We start from the raw sequence: 27965 nt of genomic DNA on the forward strand, positions 1-27965 counted from the left end.
TTTGCATTTTCTGTCTTCAGATGAACTTGGTTCGAAACCTCCTGAAATCTCCTATTGGAAACATTTTAACTCCGTGTGCGCCTGTGTGTTTTAACAGCGTTATGGAGCTTGGGGCTGGTGCAGCAGAATGATTCTGATGTTATGTTGCTGCAATTTTCAGAGGAGTAACTGTGTGCTGACAGACTGCCAAAAATAAATAAAGAAAAAAAGATTCAAGGTAGATCATGCACTTCAAGTTGGTTTAGGCGCTAAGAAAGTTACCATGTCAGCTCTGTTACTTAAATTACATTAGCAGAAACCTGCAACACAGCTTGATTTTTTAGGGAGAAATGTTACAGTGAAGAGTAAGGGTTTGCTCATATGAGCTGCTTAAGTTCAATGTTTCAGACTAGGTTTTCAACTTTTTTATGAACAGAATTTCTGTGCCTTTGTTATTAAAAAAAAGGCAGGCAGAAATCAGCAGATGATGTGTAGTCTCCTGCCCGTTACTGCTTCTCCATATTGAGAAAGGAGCTGTGTCTATATTTCCGGCTGCTATTCATCTACTGAAGGTACAGAGCTTCGTAATAGCCTATGAGAAACAGCCCTGCTGGATCAGACCAAAGGCCCATCTCATCCAGCATCCTGTTTTCCACACTGGCCAACCGCATGCCTCTGTGGGGAAGCCCACATGCAGGGCTTGAAGGCAGCAGCTGTCTCCTGTTTTGAATCTCCAGCGATAATCTTCAATGGCCGGTGACAGTCGATGCTGGAGGTTCAGGTTGTGTACAAGCCCAGACCCTTCAAATGTCCTGATTTTCCTGGAACATTACTGGAATTACAGAAGACATCCCAGCTTCTGATTTGATCACAGAATGTCTCATTTTCCCCTCCAGAGCCACTACCGTCAAACTTGGGGAGGAGGGTCAGCCAGCGCTCTTGCCAACCCTTGTGCTTGCAGTGTTGCCCCAAGAGTATGTTATAGTAGGCTCCAGGGGCCTCCTGGCGGTTTGCTGGCTGCAAGAGGTGAGGTTGCAGGGAACCAGGCAGAAGGCCTTCTCGGTGGTGGTGCCTGTCCTGTGGAACGCCCTCCCATCAGATCAAGGAAATAAACTGACTTTTAGAAGACATATGAAGGCAGCCCTGTTTAGGGAAGTTTTTAATGTTTGATCTTTTATGTGTTTTTAATGTTCTGTTGGGAGCTGCCCAGAGTGGCTGGGGAAACCCAGTCAGATGGGCAGGGCATAAATAAGGTTGTTGTTGTTGTAAGCAGGCCAAGATGTGTGGTGGTAGCAAGGCAAGCCTGGGCCTCTTCTCACCACCTTCTTGGGCCCATCCCCACTTGAAGCAGAACCCGGGGGGAGGGAGGCAGTTTGCTGCTGGAGCAGAGGCAGCGGACGCTCTTGCTGGCCCCTCTCTGCTGCTGCCACCACTGTCATGGCGGCCTGAGGTGTGCATGGGAGGAGAAAGTGAGTGAGGAGGGAAAGGAGTGAGTAGCTGCCAGGTAGGGGCTGTGGCAGGTGAGGTGGCCAGCTGACTCGTGACACAGCATGGCAGCAAGAGACACGCCACTCAACTTTCATCTCGAACCTGCTAGGTTGGCAGGCGCAGGGACCGAGCAAGGGGAGCTCACCCCGTCGCGGGGATTCGAACCACCGACCTTCTGGTTGGCAAGCCCTAGGCTCTGTGGTTTAACCTACAGCGCCACCCGCGTCCCTGAAGCCATCATAACTAGTACCTTTTGAAGACCCTCACACTTCATGAATTTGTCTTGTCATCATCTGAGCTGTAGAGACAATCACTGCAACTTATTTCAGCACGTGTCATAAACCAAGTATACCTGGTTGTCAAGAAATGCTCCCTTTTGTCTTTCACGAATCTAATTTGTTCCAGCAGACACCTCTAAAACATGTGCCAGCCCTATTTGAAATGCAAAGCCTGAGGGTGTGGCTCCTCAACACCCTCCGGTGTGTCTTGCCTGTCTCCCACTTTGCTACATATGTTCAGCGAATCCCTGTACCAGCAAGAAATGGTGCTATCATGCCACATTGGTAAGGAGAGTCTCTGCACAGATTGGCACAAGGGGTAATGCTTCTGTGCATGTGTGCTGAGGGATATGCTGTGCCCCAAGGAATTTTTGGATCCAGGACAGGCCCATGGTGGATTCTAGACAATTCCTGTTGTGTTTACTTGTGCAGTTGCAGCCCAGCCAGAACAACAGATTGTATTCTTGATGGTACAACCAAAAGGTCATTGTGGCAGTTAGGAAGGATACATTGTAATGGCAGATCACTCTGTTTGTTTGTTTGTGTGTGTGTGTGTGTGTGTGTGTGTGTGTGTGTGATTTTTGAACAAAACTGTATGGCTCTACACCACTTCCCATGTTTACATTCTAACTGCAGTTGTGTAAAACCTTTGTGCACTGTAACTATGCCTACGGTAATTCCAAAGTTTAATTCCATCTGCTAGTCTATCTAAAATGGCTAATAAGAAATAAGCCACCAAATAACCTTCGAAAACAATACTGCATTGGACAACTTGTCATGTTGATGCTCAGAACTGACTAATGAACAGTTCCCCCATTCTTTTGGCTGACAGGATGTGCTACATAACTCCTCTAGTGCCCTCTACTGTCAAGAAAGGGCCATGCATCCCACCCCTTGAAATGCAACTCGCTTTGGAAAAAATTCCTATTACAGTGGTACCTCGGTTTACAAACACAATTGGTTCCGAAAGTCTGTACTTAACCTGAAACGTACTTAACCTGAAGTGAACTTTCCCATTGAAAGTAATGGAAAGTGGATTGATCCGTTCCAGACAGGTCCACGGAGTACTTAAACTGAAAATACTCAAACCGAGGCGTACTTAAACCGAGGTATGACTGTAATGTGTAAATGTGTTGCACTCAGATACAACTTGAAGTCACTTCTGTGATCATGGCAGTGCCCATGTGTACTGACAGGGTTGCGGGGATTCCTGCAGATAATGCTGGGAATTGTAGTTCTGTGGGAGGTAAACTACATCTCCCATAATTCTTTGGAGGAAGCCGTATGCTTCAAATGTACAGCATGTACTCTGCCACATTAAATAAATGAAACCGTGTTACCGCTATTAATCCTATTAAAGGTCTAAAGACCGGGGGGGGGGGCGGAACAAACACTGTCCAGCTGCTGTGGCTCATCAGTTTTATGTTGTGATAATGGCTCTGAAATTGCTAATGGATTCTGGGTGATGGACTGAACATCAGAGGTTGAACACATGCCTTGCTTGCAGGAGGCCCCCTGATTCAATCCCCACCATCTCCAGTTAAAAGATGGAAGCCAAAAACTTCAATAAAATGTGCAACGGCTCATTAACCTCTTAGGTGCTCAAAGGATGGCAGGAAATGGATGTGCCAAAGAATAGCAAAGATGGTAAAGTGCTCTTCAAATGTACCCATAGGCCTTAAAAGGCTGGTGACCACTGTCATAATTTATTTGGCTTGCAAATGGAAAGCAGGTTCAGTTCAAACCCCTACAGTGCACTGCCAGCCTTGGGCAAAAAACTGCCACTCAGACACCAAATCCACAAGATTGTTGTGAAAAGTATTATATTTTGGAAGACAAATGACGCACTGAATAAATTAACTATGCAACTTGCATGTTCCACGAAACTATAGTCAAATCCTAGCTGTCACAAGCATTAGTCACACGTGACAATGTAATAGTAATACTGATCTTTTGTACAGAGGTAGGGATCCTGTGGCCCTCCAGATGTTCAGGGCTGATGGGAGTCATAGTCCAACAACATCTGGAGGACCACAGGTTCCACACCCCAGCATAGTGCTTAAAGCATTTCACATGCATGTTCTAGTCGTACTTCTTACAACAACCTGGTAAGGGAAGGCAGTATAAAAATCTTCCCTATCACGGAGACTGAGAAATAGTAACTTGCTTAATGTCACCTAAGGAGTGCATGACAGAGTCAACATTTGAACCCAAGGCTTCCAGATTCATAACTCAAGTCTCTTTGCCATGATGCTATCCCAGTTCACAAGTATAACCCACTGCTCCCTACACAAGCCTTTTCTGTTTAAGAGGACATGCAGTTAGCAGTTCTCTGTGCTAATGGACAAATGAGAGAGCCAACAGCATTCTGGGGAAAGGGTTATATTGGAAAAGGATGGTGATTGTTGACTGGCAGAGTTGGAAACCCCTGAGTCTTGATTTTAAGAGTGGAATCACTTAAATAACACTCTACCTGATCCTTCAAATTATGGCCACTTGGAGGTGCTCTAAGAATATTCAGGAAATAAGGCCTCAACATTTAGGAGCGGGGTGGCATCAGAGGGCACGTTACCCAATTCTACATCCAATGTGCCACCAGCCCTGGTGAAGCAAGCACACATTCACTGGCTATTGAAAAGCATTTCCCTAACTAGAATAACTTGCAGTCTCCAAAACCCCTCAGACATACTTAAGTCTTCAAACGCAAAATCTCATTGCTGCCCAAAACTTATAAAGATGTTCACTGGTTTTACGTATTCACACTGTGCCTTTGGGCTTGCCAAGAGTGGCTTATATTGGCAATAGGAGTAGTGACATAAAAGCTATGAGGAAGAATAGTGTTGGCAAATACTTTATTTCCCTCTCTCTCTCTCTGAGGTGGCCATTTTCACATTTCTCTTCCACACTCAAGTAGCACACACTCAATGTTGCTTTTCTAGCAAGCTTTTATTATATGTGTGTATATATACGAGTGGGAGTTAGTTGGATCCATCTGTGTGCAAGTCCCCCCCAAAAAAATACAAAAGTTTTCCTTTCATGGAAAGGAGGAACATTGACCATTAAAAACCAGAGAGGCTGCAACAAGTAACTTACAGCTGAACAAATATTGACAGCTGGTTTCCATATCTTCAGCAGATTAAAAGGCCCTTTTCTTTAATCGCATACCGCAGCTAAGCTAAACATGAAACAGAACCTCAAGATTAAAATCAATACATATATATCAGAACTCATAAGTTTACATGAACCAAAAGGGGGCTGCACAGCCATCATAGTGGCTGAAGAGGTTTCAAGACAGGGGGAATGGTTCTCATGTTACCTTTTCAGCAGATGGAAGAAAAAAAGGGGGGTGCAATCCCCTCGGAAGGTAAGAAGGGACCCAGCTGTGATCATGCCCAGTTTAGGCACTTTCCATTCTATTGTTTCATGTTGGGCTCTCCCCATTTGAAATAATCAGTGGGCCTTAATGAGGGGAGTTAAACTATGATGCGATGGAATAGGAAAGAGCTTAAATTTGGCAGCTGGCTCCCCATGAGAACTGGTCCTCACACCCTGAGCACAATTTGGGTACTCCTTCATTTCCATCTCATCTCTTTCAAGGAATCAAGACAAGATATTTGAAAGTCTGCTGTTCCCTCCCCCATTTTTGCTCACTACAAATAAATATGATTATACAGACAGAAATACAAAGTAGAGAGAATCTATGAACAATGGGCAATGGACTAATGGACTAATTCAAGGGATTGGCACCAATTCTTCATATGTGAACTATGGAAAGTTAACTTCTTCTTTTTAAGCAATAATTTCTCAATACAGTACCAACAATAAGTATTGCTGGTCTAAAAATGCCTGCAGGGCATTGGCTCACTAGGGTCAGGAGATGTCAGACCAGAAGGAGGTGACAGAGGCCACAATCTACTGAGACATTCTCTTGCACAAACTCTGCAGGAGAGCAGCTTCCATTCATTCCCATCAGGCTCCTGCAAGGGAACTTCTTACTGGGAAGTGTCCAGGATCTGAAACTGATTTCACACCTCTCCTGAAGAGAGAGTTTACATGAGAGGAGAGTAGAAACTGCTATAGCAGCAGCCTTTCCATCTCCTCTTCACTGCCCTTCCTATTCCTGATCATTAAATGTGTGCAAAAGGATCAACAGCACCAAATTGGGATCTCACTAGTCTTTCTAGCCCTATAATTTTGTGGAAACTTTTTTTTTAACCTTTAGTTTCCTTTGCTGACAATTGCTAGTCCAGAAAAAGCCATTCCACAGAAATGGGGTGGGAAAATCCAACGTGCTCTTGCCAAACAGAAGGCCATTAGGCTAATGCACATTGTCTTAATCACATCCCCCGATTCTTACATTTGACAGAATGTAATGCTACCCTGAAGCAGGCAAAAGGTGAGCCTAGAAATCTTCAGCACATGAGAATGTAAGAAAAGCCTTGCCATCTTGTTCAGCAGTCAGTTCTAACACAGATGCCTGTGGGAAGCCTGCAAGCAGGTTAAATGCAGCACAGCTCTTCCCACTTGTGATTCCCAGAAACCAGTAGTCAGAGGCATAGTGCCTCCGACAGTGGAGGTAGGTACATAGCCATCATGGCAAGTAGCTGCCTCATCCCCCTTTAAAGCCATGCAAGTTGGTGGCCAGCCCTAGTTGAATATAACTGTGTGCGCCTCCTTGGGTCTTCTCTACATTTCCAAACATCCAGCTTCATTGGCCGGGTTCTAGTTATTGAGACAAGGAGAAGAACGTCTCACACTCCACTTTTTCCACACCATGCAAAATTGTACCCCACCCCCCTTATCACTTGACTGAGAAGGTCTTCATTACTCAGCACTTGTTGGCACTCCATCAAATGGGCCCAACTATTTCTTTCCTTTCATACAAAACCACCCAGAGTTTAAGCTGACCTATGTCTCAGTGTCTGTGCCCTGCATATGAACATGGACCTGCATGGGAACTTCAACCATGCCTGTACAATTCTGGGAAATTCCTGTCCCTACAGAATTTACTGATCAATGACCTCTATGCCATTTCCACAAATCGTGTGGACATCTTGCCTCCATTTTTCACACTGTTGTTTTGTGGCACAATTCAGCACCCTGTGAGCAATACTGTACCAATGCTACTTGTCCCCAAGGATGATGTACAGTGGGCTAACCAGGCAGTTCCCAAGAAATGGTTGCAAAAGAAATAAGGAAAGGCATAGCCTTGAAGTGACATTACACCCTCCAAAAGATTTATTGGTGATATAAATATGTCCGATGAATGTGAGTAAATATACATGTTTGGGCAAAGAACATTCACCTTGATCCAGCAAAGCTCCTATGGTCCTTTACTAGATGAAGGCATAAGAGGGTTTTTTTTTATACAAACGTGTTGGGCAAATTTACATTTTGAGGTAGTGCTTTGAGATTTTGCCTCTCCTCTGGGGCTGCCCCTCTCTTTCTGTGAGAAACAGTTGGAGGGGCATGTGTCACAGATATGTTTCAGATATGATATCTGACTCTTTCCAATACCACTACTTGACAAGTGGCATGTCTGGGAGAGGAAAACTGCATTTAACAGAAGACAAGATTCTGCTCCTTATGGTGCCAAATGGCAGTAGAGGCTTCAGCATGGCAGGCAGTTGATGGAGACACATTTTAGGAAAACAATGTCCCTAAGGATTATACATACTGAAGCAGTGTGAAGAAAAAAGTGGTGAAAATTGGACCAGAGTTTGGAAAACAGGAGACAAATATTTCCAGGTCCTGAGAATATGTTCAGTTTTTGGCCCACTGCTGGTTTTCATTTTTTGTTTTCAGTAAGAAAATTGTTCCTGAACAATTATCCCGAAGCGTTCCTCAATTATCCAGTCTGGAATCATAGCATTTTAAATGCTATGCTTTAATTATTAACCTGCAGTTTGATTAGATGTGCTGGATTAAACAACAATGACAAACCAGAGAGGGCAACAATAAGGAGAGGATCCCACACGATGAGGTAAAATCAGTATCCATTTCCCATCAGAACAGCAGTCACTCCTTTTTTCCTTTTTCTTTTTTTTGTAGGTGACCTTTGGCAAGAGGGTCCAAAAGCTTCTCCAGTGTGTCTACACCACAAATTCCTCTGGGAGCTGATCTTCCCCCAAGAGATCCAGAGACAGGCAGTTCATGGACCTCTTCCCATAGAGGGCAGACTTGGTTTTGCAGTCGGCTGTTGAATAAACACATCCATAGCTGGCCAGCTTATCCTCTAAGGCGCAACCAAACGTATAGCTGTGTGAGGTATCTGAAGATAATGTGGCACTTAGTGGAGGATGAAGACACTTGTGAAGGCGGATGTCATCTAGACTATGGCTGTGCTGGTCCAGGCACTTCATAGCTTTGGGCTGTGCAAGCTGCCAGTTTAAGACAAGCATATATTAAAGCAAACAACTTTAAAACAAACAAGCAAGACAAAAGAAAAAGATTGCATGCGTGCAAGCTCCCATCTCGTCTCAAATTGTTAACATTCCTCTCATTCTCTTTAAGGAAAATTGTCTTAATGAAGAAGCTGTGAAGCATTATGGAATTGTGAAGTCATTCAACTATTAACGCCTAGATTCTGAGCTTCAGAACACAGTGTCCCCCTGGCATGTACAATGAACTGAGTGTTGGAAGGGAAGAGTTTGGCTGAAACAACGGTGCTTGTCTAGGTTGGAAAAAGGAGGGGAGAGCCAAGAGGGATGTTGCTTCTTATAGTTAAAAGGTTTGATCATGGTAAGCAGAAGATTAATTTGTCTTCCTTTTAGAATCACTATATTTTGATTGGTCCTTCAATGTCAGCATGAGTCGAGGTTACCATGTTCTTGTGGAGATCTACTGAAAATTAAAGTTTCATGGGATGGACTTTACTGCATGAGAGGCGAAGGAAGGAAGGAAGGAAGGAAGGAAGGAAGGAAGGAAGGAAGGAAGGAAGGAAGGAAGGAAAATAAGCCACATGGAAGTGGTATAGGAGGAAGAACTCCAAAACTTATGAATAACTTAAATTTCTGACAAGTTCTTATCCCCGAGGATGTAGTGAAATAGAAAGGCAATAGGAAGTGCTTTCCTGGGTCAGACGAAAGATCCCTCTTATCCAGCACTCTGTTATTTTCAGTGGCCATCCAGAGGAGCAAGGAGCCATTGTGGTGTTTTGATTACAGACTGTTGGACTAGGCTGACTGAGGAGATATGGGTTCAAATCCCCACTCAGCTCTGAAACTGACAGGTTGACCTTTGGCCACTCATTCTCTCTCATTATAACCTACCTCACAGGATGTGAGGAGAAATGGGTTGGGGGGGGCATTTATGCTGCCCCATAAGAGGGGAAAGTGGGCAATATCTGGTATTCAGAGATAGGAAGCCTCTGAGTATAGAAGGTCCATTTAGCTATTAAGACTAGAAGTTGTAGCACACAATAGAATCCCTGTTAACCTGAATGTTATATGTATGATATGGGTGTGCATACTTTGATTTAGTGCTTTGGGAAACAGCCCATTTTGGACCAAGGGGGCTTCTAGGCTGCCCAATCCAGATTAATTTCTCTCCCTCGCCCTCTCAGAAAAATAAAAGAACAGCGATAACTTTCCCTCCTTTTTGACAGAAGTGGATAAAATTACGTACCTAAAATGGTATGTATGAAGGGGCATGGTGTGAAAAAAGGATGACTGCTACCATCACCACAGTGTATATTCAATTATACAGGAAGCAACGTACTTCCCTGAGCATTTTTTTAAAGCAGCCCTTGGACCACCTTGTAACTTTTATTTGATTTCCAATGGTTTCTGCAGCTATTTAAAGGATTTTCTGGAATTACCCTAAAAAATCTGCACAGGAACAGGATAGAGAAGTCTTTAATCTGTCCCCGTGCACAAATGTGATGGACTTGGGACAGTTTGCATTTGTTGCTACTCTTTTTTTTGATAGCTAGTCTTTCTGCCTCCCTTCTGTGTGGACACATGTGAGTGTGCGTATCTATTATATATACAATGCTTCATGCATTTAACTGAGGGCTCTGTGCCACAATAATTTTCATAGTCTTTACAGGTGTTGTCAGACATTTCTTTGTTTCTACTACAACAGATTAGCATGACTACCTCGCTGGAACCTTTCTAGAGAACCTGTGGCTCTCCAAATGTTGTTGGCACTCTAACCCTGCCAACACAACCAATCGTCAGGAAAAGGGACGGGGAAGAGTTTCCATTCTGTTTGCCCTTAAAGGCAAATCTATCAAATTCACACTTTCTGAAACAATAGGAGAACCAAAGCACAGCAATCCTCCCAGAATTCATACTTGTCTGAATTTTGCAATGTTTACAAAAAATGTATATAATCACAGGGATGTGCATAAATCGAATGTATTAGTGAAAACGGCAAACAAAATGCAGCATGTTTGTTAAGAGAAATTTGCACTAAAATCTTGGTGAATTTTCATGGGCACTTTTAAGACTCAGCTTGTGATGTATACCAGCCTCATCCTACACACTGAATTCAGTGGGTTATATTTCCAAGTAAATGCTTTTAGACTGCAGCCCTTAATCACATGCTTAACTCTCCTACTGAAATAAGACTTAAAAGTGCATAACTCTGGCTGGGTTGTGCCCACTAGTTAATCAGAATCAGCCCTGCAGGCTTTCTCGGTTTTAGATGTATAAACCACCTTGTTGAGCACCCTGGATTATGGCGAAGTCTACTGAATTAATTCAAGCTAGGCTTCTTCTGGTGCTGTTGACAGAGTGAGTCTGATTCTACTTTCAGATCTTTCCTGTATCTAACGGAACGTTAGATACATTCTTAGCGGAGCAATTTGTGCACTAACCACAGACCGAGAATAAACAGCGGTCCCACAATGCTGAAGGCTACAGTCAAGGGGTCTTTCCCCCCTTTCCTGATGATGGCAACCACATTTGGAACATAGAAACATTAACATTAAAATGTAAAGATAGTATTCTTTACAGACCAGACTGTGGTTGCTTAAGAAACAGCATTTGATTACACTACTAGAAACAAAATCCATGAGCTAAACCCAACCCTGTGCATTCTTTATTTTGAGTTGGATCCAGTTTCCCAAGTGATTGATGCTATCTTTTAAGCTTAGAAATAAATGCTTCAAAAGAAAACGTCCTGGGAGTTTAAACCCAGAACTCATCCTAATGTGGCATATGATATTTGCCAAATTTCTTATTACAGAGTGTAAATGAGACAAGAGTTTGTTATGGCTCATAGCAACCTGCCTTAAACTATCTAGCTCAGGCACCCCCAAACTGCAGCCCTCCAGATGTTTTGGCCTACAACTCCCATGATCCCTAGCTAACAGGACCAGTGGTTGGAATTGTAGTCCAAAACATCTGGAGGGCCGAAGTTTGGGGATGCCTGATCTAGCTCATTGATTCATCCAGCTCATTATTGCCTATATTGATGGACAGTGGCTGCTCCGTTTCCTAGCAGGAGATGCTGTGGATTGAAACTGCGACCTTGCAGCTGCTCTGCCACTGAGCTACACCCTTCCCACACCAGCCAACATCTTACCTGGTGAAGTGATTCCACACTCTGGTCTCTGACCTTTATTAACGTGACTTGCACTACTGAAAGATGGTTTGGATTCGTGCCTGTTGGGGTGGGAAGAGAGAGACAAAATAAAAAGGATAAGATTCAAACTGAAAACAAAAATGTTGATCAAAGCTTATAGAGATATTGGTCATGTTCACTTGATCATATCTCAGCTTATTAAGCCATGATATATGCACAAGTTTTTTGCCCATGCTCTTTCATTGGATATGAGCTGCAATTAAACCAGGGAGGCTTTAATTAGCCATGGCTTTCCATTTCAACTGAATTGGGAAACTACGGCTGCTAGTTTCAGAAAAAGCCTGGCTATCAAACCATGGTTTGAAGTGGGTTTATTGCCCTGGCTTGTTCCTGGTCGACATCATTTTCTATGGCATAAAACCATAAATTATGATTGACTAAAGATTTCCTGGTTTAAACATGGCTAGTGGCTAGTGTAAGTGAATGAAAGGATTGTCCAAGCTGGCTCCGTATATTGAGAAATGTAATATGGCAGAAGCGTCAGAAGGAGAATCCTCAGGTTGCAAATTCCTTGAATTTGAAAGGCATCAATAGTGGGTATCTGCTGCTTCTCTCTTTCTTCCTCAAAATATTCCTTACTCCTGGCTTATTTTAAGATTCTGTATATAACATAGAGTGTTAAATTCATCAGTTACTGCACCCAGTCCTATCCATGGCCAACAGTTGAAATTGTCCACCTTTTGTACCAGCAGATGTTAATAGATTATTCAAATTATTTTCTTAAGCATCTTAGGGAGACAGCAACAAGATGCAAGTTTAAGGATTCTATATATGACAGTAGGTTATCACTTGCAGAGATATTTGGTTCAAACAAGTTCCTAGCTCTCATTGTTACAAAAAAAAGTCATAGTGGGGACATGTATATTTAGCTAAAGCTTCACACAGGAAATTGGGAATTCCAGTGCTTGAAGGAACTCTGCTTATTTCACAATTCTTTGTGGCTTTCAGTCTCCACATTTTTGTGCTCCTATGACTTTCTTAAATGATGATACCCTGAAATACTTTCCCATGTTCCACACACCCCTTCACCCCACAAAAAGATTTCTTCAAATTTAGTAAAAGAAATGTCACACTGGGATATTTTATGCAAGTCAGAAACTTAAAACACGGTGAAGCAGGATGCAACACTGACAAATTTCAAAGAGTTGCATGAATATCAGCTCACCCTGGCAGCAAACACCACCTTTTGCAAGCGCATCTACAGGTTTTCCATGTATGACGTCCTCTAACTGAGGCTCATCCACAGTCACCTCTTCCGACTCGTCCACTGTCAATTCAACTTCTGGAAATTATGAGAGAGAACAGTGATATATCTTCTTCTAAAGTCACCTGCTCGCCCATTCATCCTACCCACCACTGCTCTTAATTTTGTTTCCACAGAAGAGAAATACCTGCTGGCCATTTCCCCCAAGCCTTACCATCATCCTGAGAGTCCTCTTCGGCTCTCTCTTTGCCACCGCTATCAATGCCAGAGCTTCCACGGCTGATGTTTGAGCTGCAGGACTTCTCCTTCCGATGAACCCGATCGATCCCAAAGGGCTCGTCCACCGACATCTCCACCGAAATCCGATGCCTTGAGTCGGCCTCAATGCCCGACGTGTGAGAGCTGCCATGGCTGTCGGTCGACTGCCGAGACAGACGGTTGTTCTTCTCACTTCCTCTGCTGCTTCCACTGCCGTGTGAATGCTTGTCGGATGGGTCAAGGTCCATCTCCAACGTGTCGCTGATGTAGGATTCCCGATATCGTTTCTTCTCTGCAACAAGTGAGTAGGGTGGAAAGAAAAGTTTGGAAAAAGAGAAACTTAAGTCTCTTGCCACCTGTGCTGGCCTGATCACATGACAACACTGCATACAAATATTTAATAATAATTATGGTGGAAGGAAGCACTTCACTGGTCAGACTAGCACATGTGGTGGGAGGCTCAACACCACCTGAGTCTCTGCATGGAGCAAGTGCTCTTGGGAGTGGCCCTCACAATCTATCCAGCAACCATCACTCTTACCCGGAAGTTAAGCAAAAGGAAGGGCCATGGAGACAAAATGGCTATAGTGGTTTCTCGTTCATTAATCCACCCATTCATATTTGTTTGAGGGTTTGCAGGAAATTGGGGCCAAATTTCATGCTAGTTAACACTGCTAATAGGTATTTCCACTCTAAGCAATCAAAAGCTTTGAGGATGTCTAGGGACATAATTTCCAGTGGGAGTTTAGTTGCCTTGCTGTGTTCGATTAGGTTCAGTAGTTTCCTGATGGGGTCTGTGATGTTGCGACGAGGGACGAAGCCGGTTTGGTCTGGGGCTATTAACTTGGATAAGAAGGTTTTTGGGTGGTTGGCCAAGATTGATGTGAATATCTTGTAGTCTTGGTAATCCACCCATTCATTACATTTCCATGTGACCTGATTATAACAAAACTTTCAAAACCTTCAACTCTGTCCATTTGCCATTTTTAATTGACACACCTTACTGGTAGTTAAACAAGGATTTTTAATATTTCTTTTAGAGTTCTGAAATAATCTGTTTTATGACTTTTAAAAATCTTGCTGAAATTTGGAATGATGCAAGCTAGCTAAATAATTTTTTTAATTGTCATGCTTAAAGGACTGGAAGGGTCCCAGGTGCCTTCAAAAACAGGGCGTTAAGTTCTTCTGTAACAACTGAGGTTAGAATGCAAGGGAGACTGGACCCACGTCCTCCTTGCACAGTGGATTTTAGCAAAAAGGCCATGCCTTTGAAGGGTGGCATGACATCAGTGCCAGGTTGTTGGGAACCCTACAGACCGCATACATGACCTCCTCTTCCCCACCACGACTGTCTCTGTCTTGAGCGAGCAGGCCACCAGTCAGCAAACAGTTGCCAGCAGTTCCTCCTCCTTCACTCTCATCTGCTCACACATCACATCTGGGCCAAAGGGAGGCAAACAGCCCAGTGGTGCTGGTAAGCAACAGCAACCAAGAGGCCTTCAGTGCTGGACCTCATGCAGAGTGTGGGCCTTGGAAGGTGTCCGATCATGGTAGCCACAGATGTTGGCCCTGCCTGCCTCACACCTTTTGAACAAGGACTCAACACAACTTTCTGACCTTGCCAAATATCTTTAAGCTTTTGTGAAAACCAATGTCTTTGCACCTGCCCTGTGTTTGCTAGAGGCCTTGGCCCTTCTCAGATGCAAACCCTCACCCTCACTTACCTTCTGCATCTTCCATCATCTGGATCTGCTTAAGTATGGGTTGGATGTTAAGAAACACACGGTGGCTGTTGCTGAGCAGCTGGAGCAAATGCCGAGACCGGAAAGGGCACCCTGTGTAGTAAACTAGCTTCCGGGCTGAAGGCAAACCATCAGGCTGGATTACAAACTTTTTCCCCTAAATTACAGAGAGGGGAAAAGGAAAGTGCTCTTGGTAAATAGGATTGCACGTTTTATTATCTCTTTATATATAAAAAAAACCCCAAACCCTATTATGCATTTGCCAGCCCTGAGCCTTTAAGAAATAATGTGATTCAAATGGCGAGTAATCCAAATAACATTGTCACATTCTGCAACACTCACCAGAAATGCTAGTTTCCCAATGTGTGACCAGGGGAAGTCATAGAGCAGCTGGCGAACATGGTTCACCTCCTACAAGAATGCAAACAAATGTCAAAAAAAGAAAAAGAAAATGACATTGTGAGATGCACAGGAGCAATAATCTAATTTATAAAGTCTAGGACACAGGAAGAAGTTGGAAGTGCTGGCAGAGGAACTGTGTGTGAGAGAGACAGAGAGAGCGGGGTGTTAATGCCAGATTTAAAATCTTTGAACTTCTTACCTGATAGATGTGCATCCCTTTAAGAGTCAGGCCCAAAATGATGGTTGGGCGATCCTCCTTCTTGTCCTGGGAAGACACAAAGGTGCAAGGTGAAAAGACTGACTTTGCTTTGGTGATAGTCAGGGAGGCTAGTAGGCTACCAGAACAGGACTGTAGCCTGGACTACTCCTGAAACTGATGCTGCGCTGATATACAAGCTGTGACCAGGATCACCTGTATAAACTACATCCATTTCTTGCATGAGATGGATCTTGCCACCCTTCATGCGTGCCTTTAGGCAGACCACTGAAACACCCTATGATCTATTTGCAGGTCACACTAAACCAAACCATGTCCAAGTGTAGGGATTTGAAGGCCTAAAACCACCACCCCACCCAGGGCCGTCTTAAGTATATTGGGTGCCGTGGTGCGATGATCCCTCCAGCGCCCCTCGCACTCCGCTGGGCAGGGCCAGGCACAGCGGGCAGCAGGAGGGTGCGGCGTGACAGGTAGGGATGCTGCCAGCTGTGCTCCGCCTCCGCCTGCTCGGCTGAAGCGGTGGAGCGGGGCTGCAGTCCAGGGAGCCCTAGCTGCCACCCCGACGGAAGGTTTGCCCTGTTCCTCTTCCCTGCCGCCCCTTGGCAGAGGCAGCTCTGCCGCCGCTGCCGGGAAAGGACCGAAGCGGGCGAAGCGCGGCTGTCTGGCGGGCGCAGTGGCTGCCGTGGGTGCAGCAGCATGGCGCCCCCAGCAGCCCGGCGCCCTGGCGCAATGCGCCACCCAGCCTTGTCTTAGAACCGGCCCTGACCCCACCCCAGGGAAAAACGAAAACATTCCCTCCCTCGCTTTTTCTCTATCCATTTTTTCTGGTTTTTCCTTGGGCCTTCATACCTATGAGCAAGAGTACAAATAAAGTTCCAGGCTTCTCTTTCCCCCAGCTACATGGTCTACAAAAACCTATGCATTTGTAAAGCGTTTGCTGTGGGCATACATTTGAAGGGCCCCTGATTAGCCACACTTGCCCTACTACACAGAAATGGATGCTGATAATAATAATAATAATAATAATAATAATAATAATAATAATAATAATATAAAGTGGAAACAAAAAAGAAATTCCTATCAGCATATGAAAAAACAAAACCACACACACTCTCTCTCACACACCAGTATTTCAGGTCAGACAGGAATTCAAGTATTAAAGTGACTATTTCAGATCTTCGGCATCCTTAGGCACAAAGTGTGTCAGATCTTGCCCCATATAACCCTTCAAGCTTGTACTTGCGTAGTCTCATTCAGCAAACAGCTTAGACTGGAAGAAATTGCAGGAGTGGATAAGTTGTTTTGCTTTTCTGATAACCTTCCACATATCAACAAAGCATGAACCAAAACGATGCAACAAAGAAAAATCAGAAAACATTCCTTGACTTACAATCATGGTTCCTTTTAACCCCTCTTTTACTCGTGTTTTCTAAGTTCACCCCATCTATCGCAACCACTTTTGTATACTTTATTTATTTCTTAAAGGTAAAGGTAAAGGGACCCCTAACCATTAGGGTCCAGTCATGACCAACTCTGGGGTTGCGGCACTCATCTCGTATTATTGGCCGAGGGAGCCGGCGTACAGCTTCCAGGTCGTGTGGCCAGCATGACAAAGCCGCTTCTGGTGAACCAGAGCAGCACACGGAAACGCTGCTTACCTTCCCGTTTGGAGCAGTACCTATTTATCTACTTGCACTTTGACGTGCTTTCGAACTGCTAGGTGGGCAGGAGCTGGGGCCGAGCAACGGGAGCTCACCCTGTTGCAGGGATTCAAACCGCCGACCTTCTGATCGGCAAGCCCTAGGCTCAGTGATTTAACCCACAGTGCCACCCGCGTCCCATTTATTTCTTATTCTGCTGAAAATGTTACCATCCTGCTAGGCAAATTGCTTTGTGTATAATACTTTTCCATATAATCTATAAATAGTATCCAGTCCTCTTTAGATCTTTCATCATTTTGGTTTATTGTTCTAATGGTCATCCCTGCTAACTCCACATATTCTAACAGTTTAATATGCCAGTCTTCTTTGGTTGACACTTTCCTGTTTCCCATTTTTGCGCTAATAGTACACGGGTGGCCGTTGTAGCATATAGAAACAATTTTCTCTCTTTATTGGAATCTTCTGTTGTCATTAACCCCAGCAACAGTGCTTCTGGGCTTTTAGCAAAAGATTTCTAAACACTTTTTAAAGTTCTTTTTTTAATTATGCTGCATGACCACCACATGTGGTAGAAGGTTCCTCCTGTTGTTTTACATTTCCAACAGTTACCCTTTATTGATTTTGACATTTTTGCTAATCTTTTGGGTGCCAGATACCACCTATGCTGCATCTTCAGGAAGTTTTCTCTTAACATGCCGTAAATCTTATATTCATCTTATATTTCCACAGTTGTTCCCACAGTATAAAATCAATATTATGTCCAACACCCCTAGCCCAACTTATCATTGCAGATTTTACTGTAGGCTGGGTCAGGGTTGATTCAGGATGGGGATAAGGCTTTATCTGAGTCAGGTAGAGGCATCCCTGGATTGGGTCTGGCCACCCAGAGTGATCCGAAGGTGCCAGGGGGTGGAGCATCAGGTGGGAGAAAAGGGCAGACTTTGGGAAAGAGAAGGTGAAGAGGGTCTGCCTGGTAAAGTGCCTTCATCCCAACTGTTATGTTTAATTAGATTTCTTTTAAAATCCTAATTAAACATTAGCCCTTCCTCTGGACTGATTTGGGTTGGGGGAGGGCTGTGCACAGGCACCGTGCATACATTATTTACATTGTTTGCTTGCTTGTTTGCTTGAGAAAAGAACTCAGAAAGGAAGACTGCATTTCAAACACAGCATTTCAATGCTTGAAGCAAGAATCTGCCCAGTTTCACCTTCTGCAGTCTGTAGAAGTGGACAGGCACATCTTCCAGCGAGCAGGACTCCTTGACGTACTTGAGAATGGCTTCCCTCGTAGATAGGCCTTGCTGCTCCCGGTGCATCTCTGGAGCATGCTTCAGGATATAGTCACTCCCTCGCCTTGCAATAATCTGCACGGGGAAAGGAAAGAGACAACGTCAGCAGCTTCCTCAGTCTCTCTTAAATAGGTCTGCAAGACAAGATGGCTGAGATCCTCGGCATGGTTTGTGAGGCTCAGGCGAAGGTACTCCTCCTCCCCACCCACATCGGAAGCTCTTTGAATGGTGCATCATTTAAATATTCTTAAAAAGAAGAATCCTGCTCTAAGCCACTGTGTACTAGGAAATTTCTCAGTGTGTTCCTCTTTAATTACAAGGCAACAACAAAGGGGAGGGGGAAACCCTACTAATACTTGTGACAACTGTATTCATAACCTAAGAACATAAGAATAGGCTGGTGGATTGGGCCAAAGGGCCATCTCCTTCAGCATCCTGTTCCCTCAGTGGCCATGGAAACCTGCAAGCAAGACCTGAGGACGAGAGCACTTCCCCCCCCCCCATGGTTTCAAGCAACTGGTATTCAAAGACAGTACTGCCTCCAAGGCGGAGCATAGCCTTCATGGCTGGTAGACATCAATAGCCTTGTTCTCCATGATTTTGACTAATTGTCAAAGCTTTCCAAGTTTAGTGGCCACCACTGCCTTCTGTGGGAGCAAGTTCCATAGTTTAACTATGCCCTTTTAAGTATGGCCCTCAGCTAGGTTTACAAGATTCAATGCAGAACAGTGGGATTTCAGCTGTTGCAAATTTTCCTATCCTAGGCAGTATGAGAGAAGTTTAATCTTGCAAAATTATTGCTACACACCTACTAATGGATAAAGAGGAACACACTGTCATTCCTTGTTTCCCCATCCAAGTGGTGCTAATCATTCCAAACCACTAGAGAAATAATTTTCATAGGGAATCAAACTCTCCGGGTCAATATTGCAATATGCACCTGAAGTTAATAGCCCAAATTAGGACAGAATATCCATATCTTTAATTGTGATGGGGAGCTCCTTCTTTCACAGTGCTACAGTGAGATAAGAAACTGCACTTCGATGCACAACTTTTAGAAGACATCTGAAGGCAGCCCTGGAAGTTTCGTTATGTTTGACATTTCATTATGTTTTATATGTGCTGGAATCCGCCCAGAGTGGCTGGGGAAAACCAGCCAGATGGGTGGGGTATAAATAATAAAATTACTGTTGTTATTATTATTAAAGGTACGCCAGTATCCAAGGCAAGCAGTAGACAAACCCTTGTGAGCAAGTGACCAGAGAAGATCAAAATAGTATAGCAATAGGAAACGCACAGTGAACTAAGTTTTCTTGCTTAGAAGAAGAAAACACCAGGCAGGGTAAACGGGGGGCCCCACCAGGTGGCAGCGTTGAGAGAGGTCTGAAAAACCAGCAAGTGACTGTAGCGGATGTCAGAGCTGATACCTGCTACAGTCACTGGGAGACTTCTCACCATGCAAATTATGTGTGCAAGACTGACGGCTTGCCCAAGCAGGAGAAATTCCTTCCAGGCTTGATCTAAACTGTGTGTAATAAGAACTCATTGCAGTTTAGGTTGTATATCTCATTTCTCCCTTTCCTGAATATCACTCAACACTTAAGATGCACTTAAACCCAGTCTTTACAAGGGAACAGTAAGCCCTCGAAGGGGATGTTCTTGCCTGAATGTATTCTATTCCCTTAATTACAGGGAGGCTCCCTCAGGTCGCCGTACCACATCTCCCTTTGTCAGATTTCACATGACTTTAATTATCCTGCTGCCACGAAGCCTGATCTTTCTTAACTCCACTCTGCCTCATCAGCCAGGTGCCATGGGTCTCATAAGCAGGCTCCAAAAACAAGGCTGCCCGCCTGCCAGCTCTTGTCAACATCCTTATCTTGCCACTGTGCACGATGCAGCAGTCCTGAGCCGTGGAACCGAACCAGAAGCATTTGGTACATTAGCTCGCTGCAGTGCCCTGGGGACAGGGAGAGACACACCCTACCGGGTGCCAGGTTCCATCTCTGGCGGCCAATTCTATCAACACGTCTACTTGCATATGTGAGCTACAGTTTGGACTTGGGTGCTGCGAGGTCACAAGCTTCAGCGCTTGCAGGGATAAGAAAAGACCCAAGACCCTTTTCCACCTACAAAACAACCCATGCCATACTCCTCACAGAACGGCAATTCCAAGAGTGATGAAAGTTTTGGCTGGGACTTTCTATGCCAAACAGAGAGCTTGTCAGTGTGCGGAGTCTCAACTTGCCCAACCTCTTAAAAGCTGCCTCTCTGATGTACGCTCACTTCAGCTCTTCTTGTGGAGGGTGGGGAGGGAAAGCAATGCTCATTGATTCCCCCTGCAGTCTGAAAATCTGCTCCAGAGGATTGGGTGGTCCCTTGGAACAACAGTGATAGCCTCATTGCTGCGGATTGCAAGGGGAGTTGATGCAAACTGCTCCCTCCAACAGCAGCCTCTAATGGATCTCAACTGAATGGGGTTTTCATTCACAGTGCTCAGGACGGTGGGTTGTACCTAATGCAGAGCCAGGTAAATTCTCACTGTGGCTCCCTCTCTGAAGGCAGTAGCTTTCTGAAGATCAGTGGAATGGGTAAACTGCAATGAGATGGGGTCTCCTGCTTTATGCAAGATGCCTCCACCTGATTTTCCCCCTCCCACTTTACATCCCAGACTTTTCCTGGGGGTCTCCTAACCCCCAGGGGCTGCAGTGGTAAGTAGGGGATAAAGAATTCTCCTTGCATGAATATCTTTACATTTATGCATCACTGGATATAACCCCACATATTAAGACAGAGCATGAGTTAGCAATGGGCTGAATTCAGATAACCCACTAAGCCTTTCATGCAAAGTCAGGTACAGAAGGAATTTGGGGGCGGGGAAAGAGATCTTAAAAAAAGAAAAGCTTATTTACTTTTCATTCAACTTGGAACTCCTTAGTGATTTTGCTTCCCTCTCATAATGCAAGACTCACCCACTGTGGGAAGTAAGTCTGAGGTTCAAAGTAGTTCCCTCGGTGGAAGTTCTCCTGGAAGTCCCCCACATCAACCTGCAGGCCATAAGCAGCCAGCAAGAAGTAGACTTCTTCTTTGTCAGTGCACCGGGACCTCAACACTTGCTCCCGGAGATGGCAGTAGTAGTAATGCCGTGCTACCTTGTCACTGCAGGATAGGGAACAGCATTGGCTTAGAAAACAAGAAGAACGGAAGCAGGAAAAGGAAGCACTGCAGACAGTTACCAGAGAATTATCATTCTGATAGAAAAGACTATATGCGAGGCACATTATTTTTGTCACCATCAATCAATATGTAATGTTCTAGAGGCCACTTTCAGGCTGAGTGGGATTTGTTAGGAGGTAAGTCTTTTGCTCTCAGGTCCGACCCTACCATTAGGCAGAGTGGGGCGGCTGCCTCAGGCAGCTGATTTTGGGGGTCCTAAAAGGCTCATTATTGTACATTGACTGCCAGGGGTGTTTTGGAGAGCTACTTGTGGGATTTTACTTGATGTTATTTGTTAAATGATTTATAAGCCACCTTTCAGGGCACAATTGTCCTCTTAAGGCATAGCACAAAACTCCATAAGACATAAAACGCACTATGCATCATAACGTTTTCTGTTGAAAGGGCTGTCATAATAACTCGAACAGCTACAGAATACTTTAACTTCAGCAGGGCAGAGTATTTGTTGTTCTGCCCCAGGCAGCAAAATGTCTTGAGTCAGCCCTACTCCCTCCGAAGCACAAAATGGGCTACTTTTAATGAAGGGAGGCAGAAATATTAATCTTGTGCTGACTAAGGTTTGAATGACATGTTGACAGGTGTGTTATAAAGGAGGACAAAGAGACTATCACAAAACCAAGCTGCTTTTCCAGGATTGTAGCCTGGATATATACTTTGAGGAGGGCTCGTAATTACATGGTTTTTGTTTTAATTTAGAAGTTTTAAAAAACAGCGAAAGAAAGGCTGAAGAAATAAAGAGTTCAGTGACCTAGGATCAATGAATGAACAAGTAATACAGTTCTGCCCAGGATCTGATGGTCCTCCAAACCTGTGTGGAAAAGATATTAGCTATCACACACAATTTCAGACAAGTGGATCAACTGATATTATGCCAAAACCCTTTCCCAAAGCTACTATAGAGTGGCAGTAAGCAGAAAGAGTACAAAAAGAGAAACATGTATAATTCTCAAAGAATTGGGCAACTTTACCTTATAACCCGTCCATTTTCAACATAGTACTGTACTCTGAAGAAAGCAACCAAAGGAGGGCTGAACTTCTCTGTTCCCTTCAAAAGAAAGATGGGAGGGAAAGGAGGGGTTACACGATGTCCCCAAACACATGTACAAACAACACGAAAACATGCTTTAGCTTTACATGTGCAAGCCTCTGCTAATCCAGACAGGGCCTTAGGCTTGGACATCCCCTGTTCCAACTCATAACACAGCAGCTTCAAGGAAAACACAACTTCTTGTTGTTGTTTAGTTGTTTCCTACTCTTCGTGACCCCATGGACCAGAGCACGCCAGGCACTCCTGTCTTCCACTGCCTCCCGCAGTTTGGTCAAACTCATGTTCGTAGCTTCGAGAACACTGTCCAACCATCTCATCCTCTGTTGTCCCCTTCTCCTTGTGCCCTCAATCTTTCCCAACATCAGGGTCTTTTCCAGGGAGTCTTCTCTTCTCATGAGGTGGCCAAAGTATTGGAGCCTCAGCTTCACGATCTGTCCTTCCAGTGAGCACTCGGGGCTGATTTCCTTCAGAATGGATAGGTTTGATCTTCTTGCAGTCCATGGGATTCTCAAGAGTCTCAAGCACAACATGTCACTCCAAAAGAAGACAGTGGAGAACTCCAAATCATTTGCCCATGTACTTGCACAAAAACCAGTAGATCTAGGTGAAAGGTAATACATGAAGATCTGTACTGATCATTGCAATGTATCCCTTGTTGTTGTTGTTGTTGTTGTTGTTGTTGTTGTAGTATAATAATATTATTATTGTATAATCATGGAAGGGGTATGACTGTGAGGGGGCATGGCTATGACTACTATGAAGGGACCTTGCACAACTGAGCCACAGACTTCCTCCTTGATTTATAAACTACTACTACTACTACTACTACTAATAATAATAATTTATTATTTATACTCCACCAATCTGACTGGGTTTTCCCAGCCACTCTGGGCGGCTCCCAAAAAATATATTAAAAGCACGATAAAACATCAAACATTAAAAACTTCCCTAAACAGGGCTGACTTTAGATGTCTTCTAAAAGGCAGATAGTTGCTTATTTCCTTGACATCTGATGGGAGGGTGGGAGCCACTACCGAGAAGGCCATCTACCTGGTTCCCTGTAACCTCACTTCTCGCAGGGAGGGAACCGCCAGAAGGCCCTCAGAGCTGGACCTCAGTGTCTGGGCTGAACGATGGGGGTGGAGACGCTCCTTCAGGTATACTGGACCAAGGCCGTTTAGGGCTTTAAAGGTCAGTACCAACACTTTGAACTGTGCTCGGAAACGTACTAGGAGCCAATGTAGGTCTTTCAGGACCGGTGCTATATGGTCTCGGTGGCCACTCCCAGTCACCAGTCTAGTTGCCACATTCTGGATTAATTGTAGTTTCCTTCAAAGGTAGCCCCATTTAGGGTGCATTGTAGTAGTCCAAGGCATGCTTACCCAAGAGCAGGGGTCAGCAACCTTTTCCAGCCGTGGGCTAGTCCACTGTCCTTCAGACGTTGTGGTGGGCTGGACTATACTTTTTTTTAGGGGGGGGGGAATGAACAAATTCCTATGCCCCACAAATAACCCAGAGATGCATTTTAAATAAAAGGACACATTCTACTCATTTAAAAACACGCTGATTCCCGGACTGTCCGTGGGCCGGATTGAGAAGGTGATTGGGCCGCATCCGGCACACGGGCCTTAGGTTGCCTACCCCTACCCAAGAGCAAGCCCCATTGAACACTGTGGGGTGTCCTTCTGAGTACATGTGCATTGCACTGCGCTGTCAGAATCTCAGATCTCCAAATACATTTGAAAGCAGACGGAAAAAATGGTATGGGCAACAAAACCAACATTGGGCTAAAAAATGTCCAGTAGCTTCGGCTTCCCACAGGAGGAGCCTCACCACACAACCATGTCAAGAATTCAGTGTCAGGAATTTACACTGGTAGGACTCACTTTGCTTGCTTCTTTCTTCCACTCCTTTGGGAAATATTTGCAAAGCTTCTGCTCCAGGTCAATGAATACATACTCATTGTCTGAAAAGGAGACAGGAGAACTGGTAGTAAATAGAAGGCTTCAGGGACAAACTGTGACATTTTCAACAGTGTGACACACACTTCTGATGTTAGTAATTATATATAGGGATAAAATTAAATACACAATTAAATCATTTAAATTTGAAACCTGTTCTTTCTTTTAAAAGAATTTTCCCACTTACCAAATCTTGGAAATCATGTCGACTGGGCAAAAATTTGAGGAGCTACTTCATCCAGGCCTCTGTTGCCTGAATACATGCAACCTCTGCTATGTGGCAGAGAGAAATAAGGGTTGTTTTTACATGGGGCCTCTTTACTCCTGGGGCATAGGGTTTTGGGCACAGAGTGGCAATTTCTCAAGGTACGCTTCATATCCTGTAGCAACACACTAGAATTAATATTCACACTTTTTATGAATGAAACATTTGGGAATCACTGTTCTAAACTATACTGCTAGCTGAGTTTAGTGGTACCGTGCTCCTGCTGTTAGAAAACATAGATTGGGTCAACATAGAGTTAAGCTCATAGTTATAATTCTGATTTTTTAAATTAAAAAACAGCAAGTAAAGACAAGGCTCTAATTGAGGAGTACATTCTGAAAAGGATCTGAAATGTCAGGCAAACTCACTAAATACAACACAACCCCCCCCCCCAAAAAGTGCTAGTTTGGTGTCATAAGCTTCTGTAGGCAAGAGCTTATGGCAGAGTTGGGAAGCCTTATTGTTGGGGTCAAAGGCGGCCCTCTAGACCTCTCTATCTGGCCCTTGAGACTTTCCCCAGGGCATGGCCCTACTCAAGCCAGACCAGAGATGTAAATACATGTGTGTGTGTGATTTTTGTGTGGTTAAATGTACAAGAGTAAAAATAGCATCCATTGCTCCTCCTACTTTTCCCTCTGGCCCTGCCCACTAATGGAATGTGGCCCCTGGAAGGTTGTCCATGTGGGAATGTGGCCCTTAGACTGAAAAAGATTTCCCACCCCAGCCTATGGCCTCCAACACATGAAGGGGCCGACGAATAAATGTTCTGCACAGGGGAAAGGGAAAGAGAAGTGTATGGAGGCAATCCTCACTAGAAGAGACCACACATTTGATGTTCTCTATCAACAAACCTCCCCTTCCCCCAAGAAAACTCCCAAGAAATTAATAGGGTGATGTTCTGGCGCCAGCTGAAACCTTATTTATTTGCCCAGACTTTTATTTAATGATGGCTGTGTTTTTCTGCTAGCGATGTGGTATTTTCCCCTGCCCATTTTGTCTTAATGTATATTATGTATTGGGTTTAAATATAATGCTGTTCAGGATTGTTTTGGCAATGAAGAGCGAGGAAAAAAGGTTTTGAATAAATAAATAAAATTAAAAGTCACCCCGACAGCAGGCTGAGAGTAGTAGTGGTTACAGATATTCTATGACCATATGGAAAAGCAAATTTATACATATGTTTGCATAAAATTTGATGATCAATATTATTTGGGAAGGGGTTAGAGGCAAGGGAAGGTAATGATCAGGAATGCAGGATATCAAATTGTGGCATAAATTAATAACATAGACACACATAAGCCAAGCTGAAGACAGTTTTCTTGTTTCCAAGCCAAATTTCTGGTGTAGAGCTTAACCAAAGGAGATGTTGATATGTATTATATGGCAAATCAGTATGGCTCAGAGTCTTCCAGCTGTTCACTGGAATACGCCAAGCCACACTGAGATGTGGCCAAGGCAAAGGGCTAAACCAGACTTAAATAACGTGTATTTTTTAAAAAATGCAAATAGCATTAGCTAGTGGGGTGAAGCAGCTGACTCAGTTTCAGAATCAAACCTCCCTTGCGTCTGTCGTGGGGAAATATTTTTGTCTGAAGTCAGAATTTGCACTGAGAGAAACATCTCACGTGGACCCCCTTATGGGGAATTTCATCCCAGCTTCAGGAAAGGAATTTTACCTCAGGACCAAAGCAGGGAGAAGAAGGGGTTAAGCCCTTCTTCTAAGTCACTGTGGTTGCAATAATAAAAATGCTATTTTCATTTTTTAAAACAACAACAACAACCCTGCAGTTCCATGTATATGTTCACAGGCCCCTAAGAGTGAGTGACTGCTTCTCAGCTGCTCCAGTCTAGTCTGAGGGACCTTACTCCCGAGTAGAGCCAGTACATTCTCTTCCTCAGCAGCACTAGGCGCTGGGCTTTGTGAAGAATGAGCACAAGGCCCCCTCACATGCTTCGCAACTAGGGTTGCCAGACTCAATAGAGGACAGAACTTCTGTGCCTTTAATTGCCCTGCTCTCTTTTGAGTCTGGAAACTTAAAGAGAAACCAGCAGACCCTTTGTTTAATTTCCAAGCAAAGGGTCTGCTGGTTTCTCTTTAAGGTTTCCAGACTCAAAAGAGAGCAGGGCAATTAAAGGCACAGAAGCCCTGTCCTCTATTGAGTCTGGAAACCCTATTCGCAACTTTGCACATGAGCCTGTAGTGGCATTTGCAAAGTGTTATAGACTATTTGAACCCTGAAAAGCACACCACTTTATTATTGTTTCAGCAGCATTTCTGGGAAGGGAGACATAGAAACCAAGAATTATTTGTATATGGGGGTTGGGGGTGGCAAACCTACATGACTCGCTAAGCTGCTTTAGGATTTTATCAACAGTGTGTGATCTCCCTGCCTCCCTCAGCCAAGAAACAGCCCTTCTTTCTTTCTTTCCACCTCCTCTCTCCTCAGACACAGCCTGCAGTTGTGGCTGTCCTCCCATCATGTGCAGGAATGCAGCACTACATTCCGACTCTAATGAGGTTAATATTGTCAAAATGCCAACCTGCAGTGTAATCCTTAAGCTACAAAAACAAAAAGCCTTTCCCACCCCCTCCAGCTTTCTCACATAAAAGCAGAGGGTCCAGTCTGTGTTCCCCCCTTTAAGTGGATTAAAGGTTAAGTTTACAGAGCCTTCTCATGTGTTCCCAGTTGCCTCTTTTTTTTTTAAAGCGTGTTCCTTTGATTGCATGAAATTTGGGAACAATTTCAAGCTGATTACAGTGGAGGTGTTTGGGTGGGTTGGGGGGAGGACTTGGATAGGCACACAAATTGGCCAGTTTAACTGTTGCTCACAAAACACGCCAACGCAAAGGCCAAGTTTCACTGGTGCCAAGGCTCAGCCCCCAAACACTCATACTCAGGCTCAACAGCTTAGCTCTGGAATCGAAAGCAGTAACAAGAGAGTATTTGAGAATGTACAGAGCGCATTTTCTGCTCCACTGAGTAAGCACGGCTGGGCAGCACGCACCTAACATTAGGGAGAAAGGCTGATAACAGCATATGATCTCCAGGCTGACTTGAGTACTGACATTACGTATTTCAGGTTGCAATCCTATACCCACCTGGGAGAAAGTCCCATTGAAATCAATGATATTTACTCCTGAGTGGATGTGTGTGTATGATGTGCCTTTGCGGGTGTACCCATAAACATTCAGGATCACTGCTTGTTTGCTTGATTTCTGCAGGATGCCATGACATATAAGGACCCTTTGTGCCCTGACGTGTATGCATATGCACGGAAGACAGCAGGCAGTGGCAGGTCCAGTGGGCTGGATCCCAATTCTGCCCTCTACGTGTTCATTCCTAC

At 44.3% G+C, this 27965-nt stretch overlaps 1 protein-coding gene across 2 annotated transcripts in view; it reads right to left on the reverse strand.

Moving 5' to 3' along the window:
- Positions 1-4672: 4672 nt before the first annotated feature.
- Positions 4673-27965, reverse strand: part of FRMD1 (FERM domain containing 1) — a 59886-nt gene continuing 36593 nt past the window's right edge. For both annotated transcript variants that reach the window (XM_035108533.2, XM_060272825.1), the window contains 11 exons: positions 24281-24360; positions 22315-22391; positions 21082-21268; positions 18029-18184; positions 15142-15207; positions 14883-14951; positions 14523-14697; positions 12755-13090; positions 12502-12618; positions 11277-11356; positions 4673-8125 (listed from right to left, as the gene is read on the reverse strand). In XM_035108533.2, coding sequence (XP_034964424.1) covers positions 7838-8125; positions 11277-11356; positions 12502-12618; positions 12755-13090; positions 14523-14697; positions 14883-14951; positions 15142-15207; positions 18029-18184; positions 21082-21268; positions 22315-22391; positions 24281-24360 — 1631 coding nt within the window. In that variant the 3' untranslated portion in view covers positions 4673-7837. The remainder of the gene's footprint in view (positions 8126-11276; positions 11357-12501; positions 12619-12754; positions 13091-14522; positions 14698-14882; positions 14952-15141; positions 15208-18028; positions 18185-21081; positions 21269-22314; positions 22392-24280; positions 24361-27965) is intronic.

This window comes from Zootoca vivipara, chromosome 3, assembly GCF_963506605.1.
Source record: "Zootoca vivipara chromosome 3, rZooViv1.1, whole genome shotgun sequence".
NCBI lineage: Eukaryota > Metazoa > Chordata > Lepidosauria > Squamata > Lacertidae > Zootoca > Zootoca vivipara.